General features: G+C 41.0%; 1 protein-coding gene across 1 annotated transcript in view; it reads left to right on the plus strand.

Moving 5' to 3' along the window:
- The first annotated feature begins 234 nt into the window (after window positions 1–234).
- The window catches only part of ZNF782 (zinc finger protein 782), a 90,833-nt gene continuing 68,732 nt past the window's right edge, over window positions 235–22,335 (plus strand). Inside the window, exons 1-2 of the mRNA XM_070375287.1 lie at window positions 235–332; window positions 2,546–2,596. Of these exons, the coding sequence (XP_070231388.1) occupies window positions 2,582–2,596 (15 nt within the window). The 5' untranslated portion in view covers window positions 235–332; window positions 2,546–2,581. The remainder of the gene's footprint in view (window positions 333–2,545; window positions 2,597–22,335) is intronic.

Raw genomic sequence — 22,335 nt, forward strand, 5'->3', positions numbered from 1 at the left:
ACCACCCGTCGCATTTGGCAGTTACGTTAAAATTTAACCTGTTCTCTTCAGGATCTTTGAGATTCTGGGCAGGTTACTTTTTAAGACACTGCTCTACTGCTTTCTAAAATGCATAAAAGCCTCCAGAGAGACCACAACTGTGGACGCGGAGGTCTATGGGAAATGTAGTCTTGAATCCGTCTGTTTCACCGCGCGGCACTCTGGGAAGAGCATTCTGGGCTTCTTCAGCGCGTGTGCAGCCGTAGCCCCGCCTCCTCACTCGTCTCTGAACTCTAGGGGAGCGGTGTCGTTACGTGGGGTTCTGCTCGGAAAGTGAAGGGTGCGCACCTGGGGTGAGAGTGCGAGGGGGCGGGGGGTCAGCTGGGAGGGGGTGCCTTTGTGCCTAGGGATGAGAGCGGAAAATCTTTGACACGCACTCCCACCAACGCTGGTGTACATGCTTGAGCGGGCCCTCAGCCTGGGGAAGGCCAGTAAGGAGTGACCCGGGCCCTCGGGCTCCGAGGGTGCAGGTCGGGTTGGTCCGGTTAAGAGCAGGTGTTCAGTCTAGGCCTGGTTGTGTGGGACCTTGGATTTGGCCTCGCCTGCAGCCTAACAGGGGGAAAAGCCCATGTCGGCGACAGGAGAGAGAGTGAATTTATACCGCTGATGATGGCCATGGGTCTGCAATGAGAACCCTAGCTACGGAGCCAGAAGAGCCTGGGTAAATGCCAGGTCTGTCACCTGGAAGCAGGGTTACAGAAGGAACCTGGATAAGAGTCCAGTTTCTCATGAAAATGATACTAATGATGACTGTTTCATGGCGTTGTTTTGAAACTTAGACCTAAGTCATCCCTTGCAAAGTATTTACACAAGTGCCAGATAATGAGCACTGCATAAGTTCCAGTGCTATTATAGTTGGAAGACACTTTATTCTTTTTCACTGGACGGCTTTATGTAACCTCACAACCACTTTAACAAAAGGGGAGGCTCGGGGTGGTGGAACGATGTGCTCAGGTCATAAGTTAGTGGTGAGGGAATTCAGATTGGAGAGTAGGTGTGCTTTACTTACAACCTCAGGCTTATCTAAATATCACACCAGCCTAAAACCGTCATTGTAGCCTTCACAGCCCTTAATATAGTGGCCTGCCCCCAGTTTCCAGAAATACAAGGAACGTGAATGTAGATGGAATCCTACCATGTGTCAGATGTGTTCTGGGAATTCTACTGTCTCTTCCTGTCACTTGGGGCAGACAGCGGTCCCTGGCCTCTTCTGCATTGTCAGGAAGTCTCTCTTTTACGTGTAGTATTATAATAAATTCCAAGAATTAGGCGTTTGCTCCTAAAATGAATTTGTTTCTTAGATCCACATCCCACTTACCTTGAAATAAAGCCATCCTTGTGAGGTTGGAAGCAGGGAGTCTCTATAAAAGGGAGTCTTACCTGGAAGAGAGCATGCATAAGACTTTAGACCTCGCTCCAGAATCTCCTAGCAGAGACAGACTGGGCCTAGAAAGGAGTAGATGCTAAATTTGCAAGATCAGAAGCTGTTCTTAATCCCCCTGCTCAGAATGAGCCAGTCTTGGTGATGATGCCACCTCCAGAAGCCACCAAACTCTTGACCTTGGGGAGTTTGGGCCATTGCTGAGAAGAGCAAAGTGAGCTGAGGTGGTCCAGGGGCAGGCTACTCAGGAAGAGACATTTTGTTGGATAACTTGTAAGGGCAAGGGCTAGGGGTAAGAAATAACCAGCAGAGGGAGGAAATGCTGTCTCTCCTCCCCTTGAATGGCCCCACTTATTACAGATGCTGTGCTGCTGTCAGATGTGTCCATCACATGTGACACTTGTGACATCCTGACCTCACAGGATCCCAGGATGATAATATGTGAAGGGCTTTCCAAGGTCGTCTATTTTAACTCTCTTGAAAACTTTAAAGACATTGAACCTGAAAGGTTCAGTAATTTGTCCAGGGAAACTCAGTTTGTGACAGAATTAGGAGAACAGTGCACTCGATGCTGTCATAGGTTAGTCACCAAAAGCATCTTATCAAAAAGGCCTTTTAACAAATACATCACAGCTAAAACAATTTAAAATTATTGCCTTATAGCATCCTATCTAGGCTTTCTGTGGATTGTTTATACCAGGGGGTAAATAATAGTATTAATAGTAAGAAAAATAGATAAATGATTCATACTGAGTATTTTTCTGCTAAGTTAGTTTTAATGAAAGAATAGTGTCTTATTCTTTGGTGTATTTGATTAAACTAAATCTCTTGTTTTTATTTATTTGTGTTAGAAGGACACATGTATTATTTTTAAACAGTTGAGAAAAGTTTACATTCACTTGGTAAAAAACCACAGATGTAATCCTCATGGTCATCTCAGAGTCACACAAAGAGAGGTGGTGCCACCTGTACATGATCCCTCTCATGCCTTTTCAAGGCCCAGAGGAAGATGAGGAAAATAAGGAAGATGATCCCCAACTGGGGTGCTGAGATTTGGGGAGGTGAATCTGGGAGCTATACAACAGGTTAAATCTCATGACATCCATCTTCTTTCTGTCCTCTCAGCTGAACCACAATTCTCTACTCTCCCAAAAGCAGAAAATGAACATAATTCAGGTGAGCTCTTTATTCTTTCTCCATTCTGCATTGTATTGGATTTATAAGTCTAAGAAGCATACATATATTAATGGAAAAGGAAAACTAGAAATAGATCAAGTCAATCTTGAGGGATAATATATACACTGTCTTACTATTCACTGTGATGTTTGCTGTCAGCCTTTGATAGGTAACCTTTGTCAGGGTAAGTAGGTTACTTCCAGGAACCAGTTTGCTAAGATTTTACATTAGTCATGAATGCATATTAAATTATGTTGATTAAAGAACCTGCCTGAAATGCAGGAGACCCAGGTTTGATCCCTGGGTTGAGAAGATCCCCTGGAGAAGGGAATGGCTACCCACTCCAGTATTGTTCCCTGGAGAATTCCATGGACAGAGTATCCTGGCAGGTTACAGTCCATGGGATTGCAAAGAGTTGGATACGACTGAATAACTAACACACACACACACACACACACACACATTTTGTTATCTATTGGAGAAAAACTATAGCTTATTTCCTTTATAAATACTGTAAACAATATAATAGATTTTCTAGTGTACTAAACGGAGAAGGCAATGGCAACCCACTCCAGTACTCTTGCCTGGAGCATCCCATGGTTGGAGGAACCTGGTAGGCTGCAGTCCATGGGGTTGCTAAGAGTCGGACACGACTGAGCGACTTCACTTTCATGCATTGGAGAAGGAAATGGCAACCCACTCGTGTTTTTGCCTGGAGAATCCCAGGGACGAGGGAGCCTGGTGGGCTGCTGTCTATGGGGTCGCACAGAGTCGGACACGACTGAAGCGACTTAGCAGCAGTAACAACAGCGTACTAAAATCCGTGTAGACCTTAATTGCTAATAAGTTTGGTAAGTTGCTTCTTACATGTTTTCCTAGGACTTTTTGCTAGTACTGTATTTAGGATGTTTATTTTTGTATTCACAAGTTGAACTACATATACTTTCTTGTTTCTGTGTCCAATTACGGTATCATGGCATGGTCATAATCTCATGAAAGGAAATGGGACATTTTCCTGCTCCTTTAATAATATTGTAGATGAGAAAATTGTGTTTATGTGTAGGTTTTGTAAAGCTCACCTATGACTTAGGACCTTATGAAGACTTTTTGCATGAAGATTTTCAGTATTTATTGGTCATAAGTCTATGGTGGATTTGTATTTTTTTCTTTCATCATTACATTTTCATAGAAAATTGTTCATTTTTATTTAAATGTATTTATATAAGCTTGTTTATAGTATTCTCTTAGGATTTCTAAGTATTTGTTTCTTTTATCAGCAGTATCCTTTTTGATCAGCTTTAAAATTTTATTCAGTATAATTGTTGCCAATCAGGAAAGGACAAAGTATGTTCTATTAGGCCCAATCTAAAGCTAAGAATTTCTGTGTCTGAGGGTCTTAGTATTCTGTGCTAGCAGTGGAATCTAAATATTGTGAGTAGAAGAACATACACTTGCCTTGTTTGTGATTTTTACCTTTGGGTACGTTCCTGTCAGCACCCTTTGTTGACAAGAGTATGCTTTCTCCATTGAATTGCATTAGCATTTCTGAGGGAAATCAACTAGCATCCTACGTATGGATCTGTTTCTGGATTCTGTTTACTTCTTTTTTTATTTTCTAAATATTTTTATTGAAGTATAGTTGATTTACAGATTTCTGCTGCATGACAAATTGACTAAGTTGAATATATATATATGTGTGTGTGTATATATATATATATATATTTAGTACATTCTTTTTATATTCTGTTCCATTATAGTTTATCACAGGATATAGAATATAGTTCCCTGTGCTACACAGTAAGACCTTGTTGTTTATCCATCATATATATAATAGTTTGCATCTGTTAATCCCAAACTCCCAGTCCTTCCCTCCCCTGTCTCTGCTCCCACTTGGGAACCACAAGTCTACTTTTTATATCTTTGTGGACTCTGTTCATTTCTGATGATCTTAAATCCTTTTGCTAATACCACATTTTCTTGATGAGTGTCTCTTTACAGTAACTGTTGAAATAAATAACATGTGTCTTCCTACTTTTTTAAAGAGTGTTTTGGAGATTCAAAGTTCTTTGCTTCTCTATAGAAAGTTTTGAAAATCAGCTTGTTGATCTCAGGAAAACCTGCTGAGATTTTGATTTTGACTGCACTAACTCTATAGAATCTGTAATATGCCTCAATTTGAGGAGAATTGGCATCTTCTTCAAAATGAGTCTTCCAATTCATGAGCACATTATCTCTCTCACTGGGGGATTCAGAGGGTTTTCATTTTTTTTTAAGGTTTTTTTTTTTTTTTTTGATGTGGACCACTTTTTTCAAGTCTTTATTAAATTCCTTACAGTATTGCTCCTGTTTTGTGTTTTGGGTTTTTAGCCATGAGGCATGTGGGGTCTTTGCTCCCTGACCAAAGATGGAACCCACACCCCCTGCGTTGAAAGGTGAAATCTTAACCACTGAGTCTCCAGGAAAGTCCCAAGGTTTTCATTTTTATTCTTTTGAGTCAAAATCATAGTTCTGACTTACAGTTTTTACAGTTTAAAAGAAAAGTCTGTGTTTTGAAGATAAGCTCTAGTGGTGTAGTAGTGAAAGCAGGAACAATATAGGAAGCTATTTCTGTAATCCTAGCAGGGATGATGATCGTGAGAGAGTTACTTACAAGAAGTAGTGGGATTCTGGAGGTACCTTAGGTAAGAGCCAGCAGTCTAAGAGTGTGTGTTTCTTCTCTACAACCTTACAAATAGAGTATGTCATCAAACTTTTTGCATTTCTACAAATGTGATTAAAAAATGATAACTAAAATTTAGTTTTACAAGCTTTCTTCTCATAAGTGAGGTAGAACATCTTTTTTGTTTGTAATTCATCTATATTTCTTTTTTATTGAACTGTTTATTTCTTAAACATTTTCCTGTTGATGTGCTAATTTTTAATTACTATATCCAGCATAGCTTTATAGCCATTTTTTGGCAATATAAATTGTACAATTTTCCTAGTTTTTTGTATTTTTTCTCTGCTCATGCTTTTTATTTTTATTTTTTAACTGTGGTGAATTGTTTGGGCATTTGAAAAATATTTATTGAAATATAGTTGATTTACAATGTTGTGTTAATTTCAGGCATATAGCAAAATGATTCAGTTATACAAATATACACACATATATTTGTACACAAACACACACACATGTGTATATATATACAGTGTATATATTCTTTTTGAGATTCTTTCCCATTAAAGGTTAATACAAAATAATGAGTATAGTTTCCTATGCTATACAGTCAGTCCTTGTTGGTTATCTATTTTATATATAGTGATGTCCATATGTTAATCCCAAACTCCTATTTTATCCCTCTATCCTTTTTCTGTTTGGTAACCATAAGTCGTTTTCTATGTCTTTGAGTTTATTTCTCTTTTGCAAATAAGTTCATTGGTATCTTTTTAGATTCTACATATAAATGATATCCTGTATTTGTTCCATTCTCTTTATGCCTTACTTCACTTAATATGATAATCTCTGGATTCATCCATGTTTTGCAAATGGCATAATTTCTTTTTTGTGGCTGAACAGTATTCCATTGTATGTATGTATGTATGTCTGCTTTTGTGTATATGTATATCTTCTTTATCTATTTTACTGTGGAAGAACATTTAAGTTGTTTCGTGTCTTGGCTATTATAAATCCATTCAGTTCGGTTTAGTCACTCAGTCATATCTGACTCTTTGCGACCCCATGAACCACAGTATGCCAGGCCTCCCTGTCCATCACCAACTCCTGGAGTTTACTCAAACTCATGTCCATTGAGTTGGTGATGCCATCCAACCATCTCATCCTCTGTCGTCCCCTTCTCCTCCTGCCCTCAATCTTTCCCAGCATCAGGGTCTTTTCAAATGAGTCAGCTCTTCACATCAAGTGGCCAAAGTATTGGAGTTTCAGCTTCAACATCAGTCCTTCCAATGAACAGCCAGGACTGATCTCCTTTAGGATGGACTGGTTGGATCTCCTTGCAATCCAAGGGACTCTCAAGGGTCTTCTCCAACACCACAATTAAAAAGCATCAATTCTTCAGTGCTCTGCTTTTTTTATAGTTCAACTCTCACATCCATACATGACTACTGGAAAAACCATAGTCTTAACTAGACAGACCTTTGTTGACAAAGTAATGTCTCTGCTTTTTCATATGCTGTCTAGGTTGGTCATAACTTCCCTTCCAAGGAGTAAGTGTCTTTTAATTTCGTAGCTGCAATCACCATCTGCAGTGATTTTGAAGCCCCAAAAAATAAAGTCTGACACTGTTTCCACTGTTTCCCCATCTATTTGCCATGAAGTGACGGGACCAGATGCCATGATCTTAGTTTTCTGAATGTTGACTTTTAAGCCAACTTTTTCACTCTCCTCTTTCACTTTCATCAAGGGGCTCTTTAGTTCTTTTTCACTTTCTGCCATAAGGGTGGTGTTATCTGCATATCTGAGGTTATTGATGTTTCTCCCAGCAATATTGGTTCCAGTTTGTGCTTCTTCCAGTCCAGTGTTTCTCATGATGTACTCTGCATATAAGTTAAATAAGCAGGGTGATAATATACAGCCTTGACGTACTCCTTTTCCTATTTGGAACCAGTCTGTTGTTCCATGTCCAGTTCTAACTGTTGCTTCCTGACCTGCATATAGGTTTCTCAAGAGGCAGGTCAGGTGGTCTGGTATTCCCATCTCTTTCAGAATTTTCCACAGTTTATTGTGATCCACACAGTCAAAGGCTTTGGCATAGTCCATAAAGCAGAAATAGATGTTTTCTGGAACTCTCTTGCTTTCTCGATGATCTAAAATGTTGGCAATTTGATCTCTGGTTCCTCTGACTTTTCTAAAACCAGCTTGAACATCTGGAAGTTCATGGTTCACGTACTCCTGAAGCCTGGCTTGGAGAATTTTGAGAATCACTTTACTAGTGTGTGAGATGAGTGCAATTGTGCAGTAGTTTGAGCATTCTTTGGCATTGCCTTTCTTTGGGATTGGAATAAAAACTGACCTTTTCCAGTCCTGTGGCCACTGCTGAGTTTTCCAAATTTGCTGGCATATTGAGTGCATCACTTTCACAACATCATCTTTTAGGATATGAAAGAGCTCAACTGGAATTCCATCACCTCCACTAGCTTTGTTTGTAGTGATGTGTCCTAAGGCCACTTGACTTCACATTCCAGGATGTCTGGCTCTAGGTGAGTGATCACGCCATCGTGGTTATCTGGGTCGTGAAGATCTTTTTTGTACAGTTCTTCTGTGTATTCTTGCCACCTCTTCTTAATATCTTCTCCTTCTGTTAGGTCCTTACCATTTCTGTGCTTTATCGAGCCCATGTTTGCATGAAATGTTCCCTTGGTATCTCTAATTTTCTTGAAGAGATCTCTAGTCTTTCCCATTCTGTTGTTTTCCTCTATTTCTTTGCATTGATCGCTGAAGAAGGCTTTCTTACCTCTCCTTGCTATTCTTTGGAACTCTGCATTCAAATGGGTGTATCTTTCCTTTTCTCCTTTGCTTTTTACTTCTCTTCTTTTCACAGGTATTTGTAAGGCCTCCTCAGACAGCCATTTTGCTTTTTTGCATTTCTTTTTCCTGGGGGTGGTCTTGATCCCTGTCTCCTGTACAAAGTCACGAACCTCTGTCCATAGTTCATCAGGCAGTCTGTCTATCAGATCTAGCCCCTTAAATCTATTTCTCACTTCCACTGTATAATCATAAGGGATTTGATTTAGGTCATACCTGAATGGTCTAGTGGTTTTCCCTAGTTTCTTCAATTTAAGTCTGAATTTGGCAATAAGGAGTTCATGATCTGAGCCATAGTCAGCTCCCGGTCTTGTTTTTGCTGACTGTATAGACCTTCTCCATCTTTGGCTGCAAAGAATATAATCAATCTGATTTCGGTGTTGGCCATCTGGTGATGTCCACATGTAGAGTCTTCTCTTGTGTTGTTGGAAGAGGGTGTGTGTTATGACCAGTGCGTTCTCTTGGCAAAACTCTGTTACTCGAAACTCTTTGCCCTGCTTCATTCTGTACTCCAAGGCCAAATTCACCTTTTACTCCAGGTGGTTCTTGACGTCCTATTTTTGCATTCCAGTCCCTTATAATGAAAAGGACATCTTTTTTGGGTGTTAGTTCTAAAATGTCTTGTAGGTCTTCAAAGAACTGTTCAACTTCAGCCTCTTCAGTGTTATTGGTCGGGGCATAGACTTGGATTACCGTGATATTGAATAGTTATTATAAATAGTGCTGTGGTAAATATTGGGGTGCACGTATTTTCAAAGTATGGTTTTCTCCAGATAGATACTTAGGAGTGGGATCACTGAATCATATGGTAACTCAATTCTTAGTTATTTTAAGGACCTTCCATAATGTTCTCCACAGTGACTGCACCAATTTACATTCCCACCAGCTGTGTAGGAGGGTTTTCTTTTCTCCACACACTCTCCAGCATTTGTTACTGGTAAATGTTTTGATGATGGCCATTCTGACTGGTGTGAGGTGATACCTCATTGTACTTTTGATTTGCATTTCTCTAATAATTAGTGGTACTGAGCATCTTTTCATATGCCTGTTAGCCATCTGTGTGTCTTCTTTGGAGAAAGGTCCATTTAAGTCTTCTGCCCAGTTTTTGATTGGGTTACTTGAGTTCTTTTGTTATTTAGTTGTATGTGCTGTTTGTATATTTTAGAGAGTAATCCCTTGTTGGTAGCATCACTTGCAGATATTTCTCCCCATCTGTAGGTTGTCTTCCATTTTTTTATGGTTTCCTTTTCTGTGCAGAAGCTGTTCCATTCAATTTAGGTCCCATTTGTTTATTTTTGTTTTTATTTAAATTACTGCAGGAGATAGTTCCAGAAAAATGTTGCTGCGACTTATGTCAAAGAGTGTTCTGCCTGTATTTTGTTCTAGGATTTTTATATTATCCAGCGCTCCATTTAGGACTTTAATCCATTTATTTTTCTATATAGTTAGTTCATTATTTTACATGTAGCTGTTCAGTTTTCCCAGTACCACTGGTTGAAGAAGAGACTCTGTTTTCTCCATTGTGTAATCTTGCCTCCTTTGTTGTAGATTAATTGACCATAAGTGTTTGGGTTTATTTCTGGGTTTTCTATCCTGTTTCATTAATCTGTATGTCTGTTTTTGTGCCAATACCATATTGGGTTTTTTCCTATTTATTTTTTAACATATTTTTAAATTGGAGGATAACTGCTTTAATAATCCCATCATAGATCACAGCCTTATCATGGAGAAGGGGCTTGCATACCTCACTGAAGCTATGGGTGGCCATGCAGGGCCGCCCAAGATGGACAGGTCATATTAACGAGTTCTGACAAAATGTGTTCCACTGGGAAAGGAAATGGCAATGCCCACCAGTATTCTTGCCTGGAGAACCCATGGAAAGTATGAAAAGGCAAAAAGATACAACACCAAAAATGAGCCTCCCAGGTCAGAAGGTGTCCAGTATGCTACTGGGGAAGAGCAAGAGATGACTCTACACATGGACATCATCAGATGGTCAGTACCGATTTCAGATTGATTATGTCCTTTGCAGCAAAAGATGGAGAAGCTCTATACAGTCAGTTAAAATAAGACCTGGAGCTGACTGTGGCTCAGATCATCAGCTCCTTATTGCAAAGTTCAGGCTCAAATTGAAGGAATTAGAGAAAACCACTAGGCCATTCAGGTATGACCTAAATCAAATTCCTTATGATTATACAATGGAGGTGATGAATAGATTCAGGGGATTAGATTTGGTAGACAGAATACCTGAAGAACTGTGGACAGAGGTTCATAAAATTGTACAGTGTTACAGTGACCAAAACTATCCCAAAGAAAAAAATATAAGAAGGCAAAGTGGTATTTGAGGAGGCTTTACAAATAGCTGAGGAAAGAGAAGCAAAAGGCAAGGGAAAAAGGGAAAGATATACCCAGCTGAATTTACAGTTCCAGAGAATAGCAAGGAGAGATAAGGACATCTTCTTAAATGAACAATGCAAAGAAATAGAGAAAAACAATAAAATGGGGAAGACTAGAGGTCTCTAAAGAAAATTGGAGCCATCAAGGGAACATTTCATGCAAAAATGGGCATAATAAAGGACAGGTATAGTAAGGACCTAACAGAAGTAGAAGAGATTAAGAAGGAAGAATATTCAGAACCATATAATAAAGGTCTTTTTCAGTTATGATTTTCTCAGGATATGTGCCCAGTAGTGGGATTGCTAGATATATGGATGGAGAAGGCAATGGCAACCCATTCCAGTACTCTTGCCTGGAAAATCCCATGGACAGAGGAGCCTGGTGGGCTGCAGTCCATGGAGTCGCTAAGAGTCGGACACAACTGAGCGACTTCACTTTACTTTTCACTTTCATGCATTGGAGAAGGAAATGGCAACCCACTCCAGTGTTCTTGCCTGGAGAATCCCAGGGATGGGGGAGCCTGGTGGGCTGCCGTCTATGGGGTCACACAGAGTCGGACACCACTGAAGTGACTTAGCAGCAGCCGATATATGGTAATTTTATTCCTAGTTTTTTAGGGAATCTCCATACTGTTCTCCATCGTGGCTGTAGCAGTTTGCATTCCCACCAGCAGTGCAAGAGGGTTACTTTTTCTCCACACCCTCTCCTGCATTTATTGTTTGGGGATTTTTCGATGATGGCCATTCTGACTGGTGTGAAGTGATACTCATTTTAGTTTTGATTTTCATTTCTCTAGTAATGAGCTGTCTTGAGCATCTTATCATGGTGTCATTGGCCATCTGTATGTCTTCTTTGGAGAAATGTCTGTTTAGGTCTTCTGCCCATCCCAGTGTTCAATGCAGCACTATTTACAATAGCTAGGACGCTGAAGCAGCCTAAATGTCCACTGACAAATGAATGCAGAAAGAAGTTGTGATACATATATACAATGGGATACTACTCAGCCATAAAAAGGAACACATTTAAGTCAGTTCTTGTGAGGTGGATGGACCTGGAGCTTGTTATACAGAGTGAAATAAGTGAGAAAGTAAAAAATATACCTTAACACATATATATGAAATCTAGAAAACTGCTACTGATGAACCTATTTGTGAGGCAGGAATTGAAATGTAGACTTAGAGAACAGATTTAGGACACAGTGAGGGAAGGGGAGGAAGGGACAAATCAAGAGAATAGCGTTGAAACATACATCACCATATGTAAAATAGAAAGCTAATGGGAAGTTGCTGTATAACATTGGGAGCTCAATGCAGTAGTCTGTGATAACCTAGAGAGGTTGGATGGGGTGGGGGCATGGAGGGGAGGTTCAAGAGGGCGAGGACATATGTATACATACAGCTGCTTTCATGTTGTTGTATGGCAGAAGCCAACACTATATTGTAAAGCGGTTATTCTCCAAGCTAGGCTTCAGCAATACGTGAACTGAGAAAATACAGATGTACAGGCTGGATTTAGCATCACATCTTGCTTAAGCCTAGCTTGAAGGATTTTGAACATGACCTTGTTACCATGTGAAATGAGTGCAGCTATATGTTAGTTTGAACATTCTTTGGCACTGCTCTTTGGGATTGGAATGACAACACCTTTTCCAGTCCTATGGCCACTGCTGAGATTTCCAAATTTGCTGATATACTAGGTGCAGTACTTTAACAGCATCATTTTTTAGGATTTGAAATAGTTCAGCTGGAATTCTGTCACCTCCACTAGCTTTGTTTGTAGTAATGCTTCCAAAGGCCCACTTGACTTCATAGTCCAGGATGTCCTGCTCTAGGTTAATGACCACACCATCGTGGTTATCCAAGCCATTAAGAACTCCAGGCTGGGTGAATCCCAAGCGGCAATCAACATTGCCAGAAATATCAACAACCTCAGATATGCAGACAATACCACTCTAATGGTAGAACGTGAAGAGGAACTAAAGAGACTCATGATAAGGGTGAAAGTGGAGGGTGAAAAAGCTGGCTTGAAACTCAACATTCAAAAAACTAAGATCATAGCCTCCAGTCCCATCACTTCATGGCAAATGGAAGGGGAAACAGTGGAAGCAGTGACAGATTTTCTTTTCTTGGGCTCCAAAAATCACTGCAGATGCTGACTGCAGCCATGAAATTAAAAGACGCTTGCTCCTTGAAAAGAAACCTATGACAAACCTAGACAGCATATTAAAAAGCAGAGACATCAGTTTGCCAGAAAAGGTCTGTATACTCAAAGCTATGGTTTTTCCAGTAGTCATGTATAAATGTGAGAGTTGGGCTGTATAGAAGGCTGAGCACTGAAGAATTGATTTAGGCTTGTGGTGCTGGAGAAGACTCTTGAGAGTCTCTTGGAGTGCAAGGAGATCAAATTAGTCAGTCCTAAAGGAAATCAACTCTGAATATTCATTGGAAGTACTGTTGCTGAAGCTCCAATAATTTGGCCACCTGATGTGAAGAGCCAACTCGTTGGAAAAATCTTCTCCAGCACTAAAGTTTGAAAGCATCAGTTCTTTGGTGCTCAGTGCTAGAAACGACTGAAGGGAAGAGGAGAAGGAGGCATCAGAGGATGAGATGGTTGGAGATGAGACAGCATCCCCGACTCAATGGACATGAATTTGAACAAACTCTGGAAGATAGTGGAGGACAGAGGAGTCTGACATTCTACAGTCCATGAGGTCGCAAAGAGTTGGACACAACTTAGCAACTGAACAACTCAACAGCAACTTGGTTTACAGTGTAGTGTTGATTTCTGCTGTACAACAACATGAATCAGCCATAATTTTATATATATATATCCTCTGCCTCTTGAGCCTCCCTCCTCACTCCCATCTCACATCTCTAGTTTGTCACAGAGTGCCAGGCTGGGCTCCCTGTGTTAAATAGAAGCTTCACACTAGCTATATATTTTACACATGATAGTGTACAGATGGCGATTCTACTTCCTCACTTCGACCTTCTCTCTCCTTCCCCCATTGTGTCCATGAGTCCGTTCTTTACTTCTGTGTAGTAGAACTGTACTATTTTTCTAGAAACCATATAGATGCATTATTTGTTTTTATGTTTCAGATGTATTTCATTCTGTATAACAGGCTCTAGGTTCATTCACCTCACTGCTGCCGCTGCTGCTAAGTTGCTTCAGTCGTGTCTGACTCTGTGCGACCCCATAGACGGCAGCCCACCAGGCTCCCCCGTCCCTGGGATTCTCCAGGCAAGAACACTGGAGTGGGTTGCCATTTCCTTCTCCAATGCATGAATATGAAGAGTGAAAGTGAAGTCGCTCAGTCGTGTCCGACTCTTAGCGACCCCATGGACTATAGCCTACAAGGCTCCTCCATCCCTGGAGTGGGGTACCATTGCCTTCTCCACATTCACCTCATTACAACTGTATAAAATTTGTTCCTCTTTAGGCTGACTAATATTCCATTGTGTATATATCATATCATCTTTCTTGATTCATCTGGTGATGGATATCTAGGTTGCTTCCATGTACTGTTGGTGGTGTTGTTCAGTCACTAAGTTGTGTCTGGCTGTTTGTGAGCCCATGAACTGCAGCATGCCAGCCTCCCCTGTGCTTTACTATCTCCTGGAGTTTGGCTCAAACTCTTGTCTATTGAGTCAGTGATGTCATCCAACATTCTCATCCTCTTTTGCCCGCTTCTCCTCCTTTCTTCGGTCTTTCCCAGCATCACAGTCTTTTCCAATGTGTTGGTTCTTTGCATCAGGTGGCCAAATTATTGGAGCTTCAGCTTCAGCATCAGTCCTTCCAATAAATATTCAGGGTTGATTTCCTCTAGGGTTGACTGGTTTGATCTCCTTACTCTCCAAGGGACTCTCAAGAGTCTTCTCCAGCACCACAGTTTGAAAGCATCAGTTCTTTGGTGCTCAGTGCTCTTTATGGTTCAACTCTCACTTCCGAATATGACTACTGGAAAAAACCATAGCTTTGGCTATACAGACATTTGTTGGCAAATTGATGTCTCTGCTTTTTAATACACTAAGTTTGTCATAGCTTTTATTCCAAGGAGCAAGCATCTTTTAATTTCCTGGCTGCAATCAACCGTCTGCAGTGATTTTGGAGTCCAAGAAAATAAAGTCCATCACTATTTCCATTTTCTCCCCCATCTATTTGCCATAAAGTGATGGGGCCAGATGCCGTGATCTTAGTTTTTTTTTTAATGTTAAGTTTAAGCCAGCTTTTTCACTGTCCTCTTTCACTTTCATCAAGAGGCTCTTTAGTACCTCTTCGCTTTCTGCCATTAGGGTGGTATCATCTGCATATCTGATGTTGTTGATATTTCTCCCAGCCATCTTGATTCCAGCTTGTGAGTCATCCAGCCTGGCATTTTACATGATGTATTCTGCATAAAAGTTAAATAAGCAGGGTGACAGTATACAGCCTTGACATTCTCCTTTTCCAATTTGAATCAGTCCATTGTTCCATGCCCAGTTCTACCTGTTGCTTCTTGACCTGCATACAGGTTTCTCAGGAGACAGATAGGTTGGTCTGGTATTCCCATCTCTCTTTAAGAAATTTCCACAGTTTGTTGTGATCCACACAGTCAAAGGCTTTAGCATGGTCAATGAAGCAGAAGTAGATGTTTTCCTGAAATTCTCTTGCTTTTTCTCTGATCTAGTGGATGTTGACAGTTTGGTTTCTGGTTCCTCTGCCTTTTCTAAATCCAGCTTGTACATCTGGGAGTTCTCAGTTCACATATTGTTGAAGCCTAGCTTGAAAGATGTTGAGCATGACCTTGGTAGCATGTGAGATGAGGGCAATTGTACAGTAGTTTGAATATTCTTTGGCATTGCTCTTCTTTGGGATTGGAATGAAAACTGACCTTTTCCAGTCCTGTGGCCACTGCTGACTTTTCCAAATTTGATGGCATATTGAGTGTAGCACTTTAACTGCATCATCTTTTAGGATTTTAAATATCTCAGCTGAAATAATATCATTGCCACTAGTTTTTTTTTGTAGTAATGCTTCCTAAGGTCCACTTGACTTCAACTCCAGGATGTTTGGCTCTAGGTTTGTGAGAACACCTTCATGGTTATCTGGATCATTAAGATCTTTTTTGTATAGTTCTTCTTTGTTCTTGATATCTCTTCTTAATCTCTTCTGCTTCTCTTAGATACTTGTTTCTGTCCCTTATTGTGCCCATCTTTGCATGAAATGTTCCCCCAGTATCTCTAATTTTCTTGAAGAAGTTGCTAGTCTTTTCCATTTTATTGTTTCCCTCTATTTCTTTGCATTGTTCACTTAAGAAGGCTTTCTTATCTCTCCTTGCTATTCTTTGAACTTTGCATTCACTTGGGTATATCTTTCCCTTTCTCCTTTACTTTTTGCTTCTCTTCTTTTCTCAGCTATTTGTAAGGCCTCCTCAGACAACCATTTTGCCCTCTTGCATTTCTTTTCTTTGGAATGGTTTTGTTCACCACTTCCTATACAATGTTATGAACCTCCATCCATAGTTTGTCAGGCACTTTGTCCATCAGATCTAATCCCTTGAATCTATTTGTCATTTCCACTGTATAATCAAGGGATTTCATTTAGTTCATACCTGAATGGCCTAGTGTTTTTCCCTACTCCCTTTAAGTCTGAATTTTACAATAACGAGCTCATGACCTGAGCCATAGTCAGCTCCCGGTCTTGTTTTTCTTGACTATGTAGAGCTCCATCTTTGGCTGCAAGGAATATAATGAATCTGATTTAGGTATTGACCATCCATTGATGTCCATATGTAGAGCCGTCTCTTGTGTTGTTAGAAGAGGGTGTTTGCTATGATCAGTGAGTTATCTTGGCAAAACTTTTGTTAGTCTGCCCTGCTTCATCCTGTACTCCAAGGCCAAACTTGCCTGTTACTCCAGGTGTTTCTTGACTTCCTACTTTTGCATTCCAATCCCCTGTGATGAAAAAGACATCTCTTTTTGGTGTTGGTTCTAAAATGTCTTGTAGATCTTCAAAGAACTGTTTGGCTTCAACTTCTTTGGCATTATTTTTGGGGGCATAGGCTTATATTACTGTGATGTTGAATGGTTTGCCTTGGAATTGAACCTAGATCATTCTGTCATCTTAGGGATTGCACCCAAGTACTGCATTTCAGACTCTCTTGTTGACTATGAGTGCTGCTCCATTCCTTCTAAGGGATTATGTCCACAATAGTAGATTTAATTGTCATCTAAATTAAGTTCACCCATTCCCTTCCTAGGGAGAAGGCAGTAGCAACCCATTCCGGTACTCTTGCCTGGAAAATCCCATGGATGGAGGAGCCTGGTAGGCTGTAGTCCATGGGGTCACTAAGAGTTGGACAGGACTGAGTGACTTCACTTTCACTTTTCACTTTCATGCATTGGAGAAGGAAATGGCAACCCCTCTAGTGTTCTTGCCTGGAGAATCCCAGGGACGGGGGAGCCTGGTGGGCTGCCATCTCTGGGGTCGCACAGAGTTGGACACGACTGAAGCGACTTAGCAGCAGCATTTCCTTCCTAAAATGTTGATGTTCACTCTTGCCATTTCCTGTTTGACCACATCCACTTTACCTTGATTCATGGACCTAACATTCAGGTTCTTCTGCAATATTGTGCTTAACAGCATTGGACTTTACTTTCATCACCAGATACATCCACAACTGAGCATTTTTTCCACTTTGGCTCAGCCTCTTCATTCTTTCTGGAGCCGTTTCTTCACTCTTCTCTAGTAGTATATTGGAGATCTACCAACCTGGGGGATTATCTTCCAGTTTTATGTCTTTTTGCCATTTCATAGTGTTCATGGTGTTCTCAAAGCAAGAAAAATGAAGTAGTTTGACATTCCCTTCTCCAGTGGACCTCATTTTCTCAGAACTCTCCACCATGACCCATCTGTCTTGGGTGTCCCTGAATGGCACAGCTCATAGTTTCATTGAGTTACATTGAGTTACAAGGCTGTAATTGATGTTATCATTTGGTTAGCTTTCTGTGATTGTAGTTTTCATTCTGGAGGTCATGGTATTGCAGTTCTTGCTGCTTCCGTCTACCCTCTGATGGATGAGGATAAGAGGCCTGTGCAAGCTTCTGATGGAAGGGAATAGCTGTGAGGATAACTGGGTCTTGCTCTGGTGGGCAGAATCCTGCCCAGTAAATCTTTAATCCAATTTTCTGTTCATGAGTGGGGTTGAGCTCCCTCCCTGTAGTTTGCCCTGAGATGGACCCATCCTGGCGTCTGCATTTTCTGTGGTAGTGCTAATGTCAACCTCCTCCAAGAGGACTTATGCCAACACACCATACCTAGCAGGACTGCTGCTGCCAGTGCCCTTGACCCTGTGGCAGGCTGCTATCAACCTACACCTCTGCAGGAGACTCCCACACACACACAGGCAAGTCTGGCTCAGTCTCTTGTTGGATCACTGCTCCCTTCCCCTGAGTCCTGTTGCCACAAGGTTTTCTTTGTGCCTTCCAAGAGTCTCTGTTTCCCTCAGTTCAGTTCAGTACAGTCGCTCAGTCTTGTCCGACTCTCTGCGACCCCATGAACCACAGCACGCCAGGCTTCCCTGTCTATCACCAACTCCCAGAATTCACCCAAACCTATGTCCATCAAGTTGGTGATGCCATCCAGCCATCTCATCCTCTGTCGTCCCCTTTTCCTCCTGCCCTCAATCTTTCCCAGCATCAGGGTCTTTTCAAATGAGTCAGCTCTTTGCATCAGGTGGCCAAAGTATTGGAGTTTCAGCTTCAACATCAGTCCTTCCAATGAACACCCAGGACTGATCTCATTTAGGATGCACTGGTTGGATCTCCTTGCAGTCCAAGGGACTCTCAAGAGTCTTCTCCAACACCACAGTTCAAAAGCATCAATTCTTTGGCACTCAGCTTTCTGTATAGTCCAACTCTCACATCCATACATGACCACTGGAAAAACCATAGCCTTGACTAGACGGACCTTTGTTGGCAAAGTAATGTCTCTGCTTTTTAATATGCTGTCTAGGTTGGTCATAAATTTCCTTCCAAGGAGTAAGCGTCTTTTAATTTCATGGCTACAGTCACCATTTGCAGTGATTTTGGAGCCCAGAAAAATAAAGTCTGACACTGTTTCCACTGTTTTCCTGTCTATTTGCCATAAAGTGATAGGACCAGATGCCGTGATCTTAGTTTTCTGAATGTTGACTTTTAAGGCAACTTTTTCACTCTCCTCTTTCACTTTCATCAAGAGACTCTAGTTCTTTTTCACTTTCTGCCATAAGGGTGGTGTCATCTGCATATCTGCTGCTGCTGCTGCTGCTAAGTCGCTTTAGTTGTGTCCGACTCTGTGCGACCCCATAGACAGCAGCCCACCAGGCTCCCCCGTCCCTGGGTTTCTCCAGGCAAGAACACTGGAGTGGGTTGCCATTTCCTTCTCCATCTGCATATCTGAGGTTATTGATATTTCTCCTGGCAATCTTGATTCCAGCTTGTGCTTCATCCAGCCCAGTGTTTCTCATGATGTACTCTGAATAGAAGTTAAATAAGCAGGGTGACAATATACAGCCTTGATGTACTCCTTTTCCTATTTGGAACTAGTCTGTTGTTCCATGTCCAGTTCTAACTGTTGCTTCCTGATCCGCATACAGGTTTCTCAAGAGGCAGGTCAGGTGGTCTGGTATTCCCATTTCTTTCAGAATTTTCCCCAGTTTATTGTGATCCACACAGTCAAAGGCTTTGGCATAGTCAATAAAGCAGAAATAGATGTTTTTCTGGAACTCTCTTGCTTTTTCGATTATCCAGTGGATGTTGGCAATTTGATCTCTGGTTCCTCTGCCTTTTCTAAAACCAGCTTGTTTCCCTAGTCCTCTGGAAATTGTTCTGTCGTCAAATTGCACTGACCTTCAAACCTGGGGATTCCTGGTCCCTTTATCAGATCCCCAGATTGGGAAGTCTGATGAGGGGCCTAGAACCTTTGAATCACATTGAGAACTTCTTTGTTATAGTTGTTTTCCAGTTTGAGCATCACCCACCTGGCGGCTCTATGGTAGGGCTCCAGGCTCTATGCTAGGGCTAATGTCAACACATTGCACCTCCCAAGACTGCTGCTGCCACTGCTCCTGTCCCCACAGCAGGCCACTGCTGACCCACACCTCCTCAGGAGACCCTGAAACACTCACAGGCAGGCCTGGCTCAGTCTCTTGTGGAGGTCACTACTCCTTTCTCCTGGGTCCTGGTGCGCACAAGATTTTATTTATGCCCTCCAAGAGCCTCTGGCAGGTATGTGGTTTGATTTTAACATGATTGTGCCCCTCCTACCATCTCGTTGTGACCTCTTCTTTGTCCTTGGACGTGGGTTATCTTTTTTTGGTGGATTCCAACATCCTTCTGTCAGTGGTTGTTCAGCTGCTAGTTGGGATTTTGATGTTCTCACTGGAGGAGAAGGGTGCACATCCTTCTACTCGGCCATGTCCTGGCTATTGTAAATAATGTTGTATGAACACTGGGGTGTGTGTCTTTTTGAACTGTCATGTTTTCATGCTATATGCTTAGTAATGGGGTTGCTAGGTCATATGGTAAATTTATTCCTAGTTGGTTAAGGAATATTCATGATGTTCTCTGCAGTGGCTGTACCAATTTACATTCTCATCAGTAGTACAGGAAGGTTCCCTTTCTCCACATCCTCTCCACCATTTATTGTTGGTAGATTTTTTGATGATGACAATTCTAAATGGTGTGAGGTGATACCTCACTGTAGTTTTGATTTGCATTTCTCTAGTAATGAGTGACATTAAGCATCTTTTCACGTGTTTGTTGTCCATCTATGTCTTCTTTGGAGAAATGTCTGTTTAGGTCTTGTCATTTTTTTAATTCGGTTTTGTTTTCCTTATATTGAGCTATTTATGTTTTTTGTAGATTAATTGTTTGTCAGTTACTTTGTAATTATTGTCTCCCATTCTGAGGGTTGTCTTTTCATCTTTACAGTTTCCTTTGCTGTGCAAAAACTTTTAAGTTTAATAAAGTTCCATTTATTTATTTTTGTTTTTATTTCCATTGCTCTAGGAGGGAGTCAAAGAGGATCTTGCTGTGATTTATGTTAAGGAGTGTACTATCTGTGTTTTCCACTAAGAGCTATATATTTTCTGGTCTTACCTTTAAGTCTTTAATTCAACTTGAGTTTGTTGTTAGGAAGTATTCTAATTTCATTCTCGTACATGTAGCTGTCCAGTTTTTCCAGCTAAGAGGCTCTTTTTTCTCCATTGTATATTCCTGCCTCCTTTTTCAAAAATAAGGTACTCATGAGTACATGGGTTTATTTCTGGGGTTTCTCTCCTATTCTGCTTAGCTATATTTTTGTTTTTGTGCCAGAACCATATTGTCTTGATGAGTATAGCTTTGTAATATAGTCTGAAGTCAGTAAGATTGATTCATCTATCTCCATTTTTCTTTCTCACAATTGCTTTGCCTATTTGAGGTCTTTTGGGTTCCCAAACAATATGTAAAATTTTTTGTTCTAGTTCTGGAAAAATTCCATTGGTAATTGGATAGGGATTGCATTGAATATGTGGATGACTTTGGGTAGTATTCTCAAATTTTCACAATATTGATTCTCCTAATCTAAGAACATGGTATATCTCTCCATCTGTTTGATCTCTTTTATCAATATCTTATAGTTTTTTGCATACATGTCTTTTATCTCTTTAGGTAGGTTTATTCCTAGATATTTTATTCTTTTTGTTTTAGGAATGAACGGGATTGTTTACTTTCTGATTTCCCCTTTTGATTTTTTATTGTTAGTATAGGATACAGGGGATTTCTTTGTATCATTTGGTATCCTGCAACATTACTGAATTCATTGATTAGCTCTAGCAATTTTCTGGTGGCATCTTTAGGGTATTCTGTTTAGTATCCTGTCATCTGCAGATAGTGAAAGTTTTGCTTCTTGTTTTTCAGTCTGGCTTCCTTTTATTTCTTTTTCCTTTCTGACTGCCATGGCTAGGACTTCCAAATCTATATTGAATAATAGTAATGAGAGGGTCAATTCCTAGGCAGGTTGATAAGAAGTCTGGGGTCCCTGAGGAGGAGAAAGGGGTCTTGGGCTCTCAAAGCAGAGATAGGGGTCTGGAATTCTCAAGGAGGAGGAAAAGACATCTTTTTTTCCCCTCTACATTCCTTAGTCTAATGATTACACAACAACTCAGTTTAAACTCTGTACTAAGGACTGATGTTGAAGCTGAAACTCCAATACTTTGGCCACCCGATGCAAAGAGCTGACTCATTTGAAAAGACCCTGATGCTGGGAAAGATTGAGGGCAGGAGGAGAAGGGAACGACAGAGGATGACATGGTTGGATGGCATCACCGACTCAGTGGACATGAGTTTGAGTAAATTCCGGGAGTTGGTGATGGACAGGGAGGCCTGGCGTACTGTGTTCATGGGGTCGCAGAGTTGAACACGACTGAGTGACTGAACTGAATTGAAGGACTGTATAAATGGCAACCCACTCCAGTATTCTTGCCTGGAGAATCCCATGGATGGAGGAGCCTGGGCGGCTACAGTCCACGGGGGTCGCAAAGAGTCGGACATGACTGAGTGACTTCACTCATAACAACAATGTGCCTGCTTGAGGATAGTTTCTCCTCCTGAAAACCTTCTGGCTAATCCTGTTATCTTAAAATGTAAATTATGGGAGTGAGTCTAGTAAGAGCTTTACAACCTTGAGACATTCTTTTGATTTATTGTAATAACTAATTTAAAAAGTATATAACTCGCTTGCTAACACTAGCAAGGGGGGCATTCTCTATCCCCCTTCCGATGTCTGTGTCAGAGGCTTTCTCTGTCCCTTTTCTTTA

The sequence above is a fragment of the Bos mutus genome, chromosome 8, assembly GCF_027580195.1.
Source record: "Bos mutus isolate GX-2022 chromosome 8, NWIPB_WYAK_1.1, whole genome shotgun sequence".
NCBI classification, from domain to species: Eukaryota; Metazoa; Chordata; class Mammalia; order Artiodactyla; family Bovidae; genus Bos; species Bos mutus.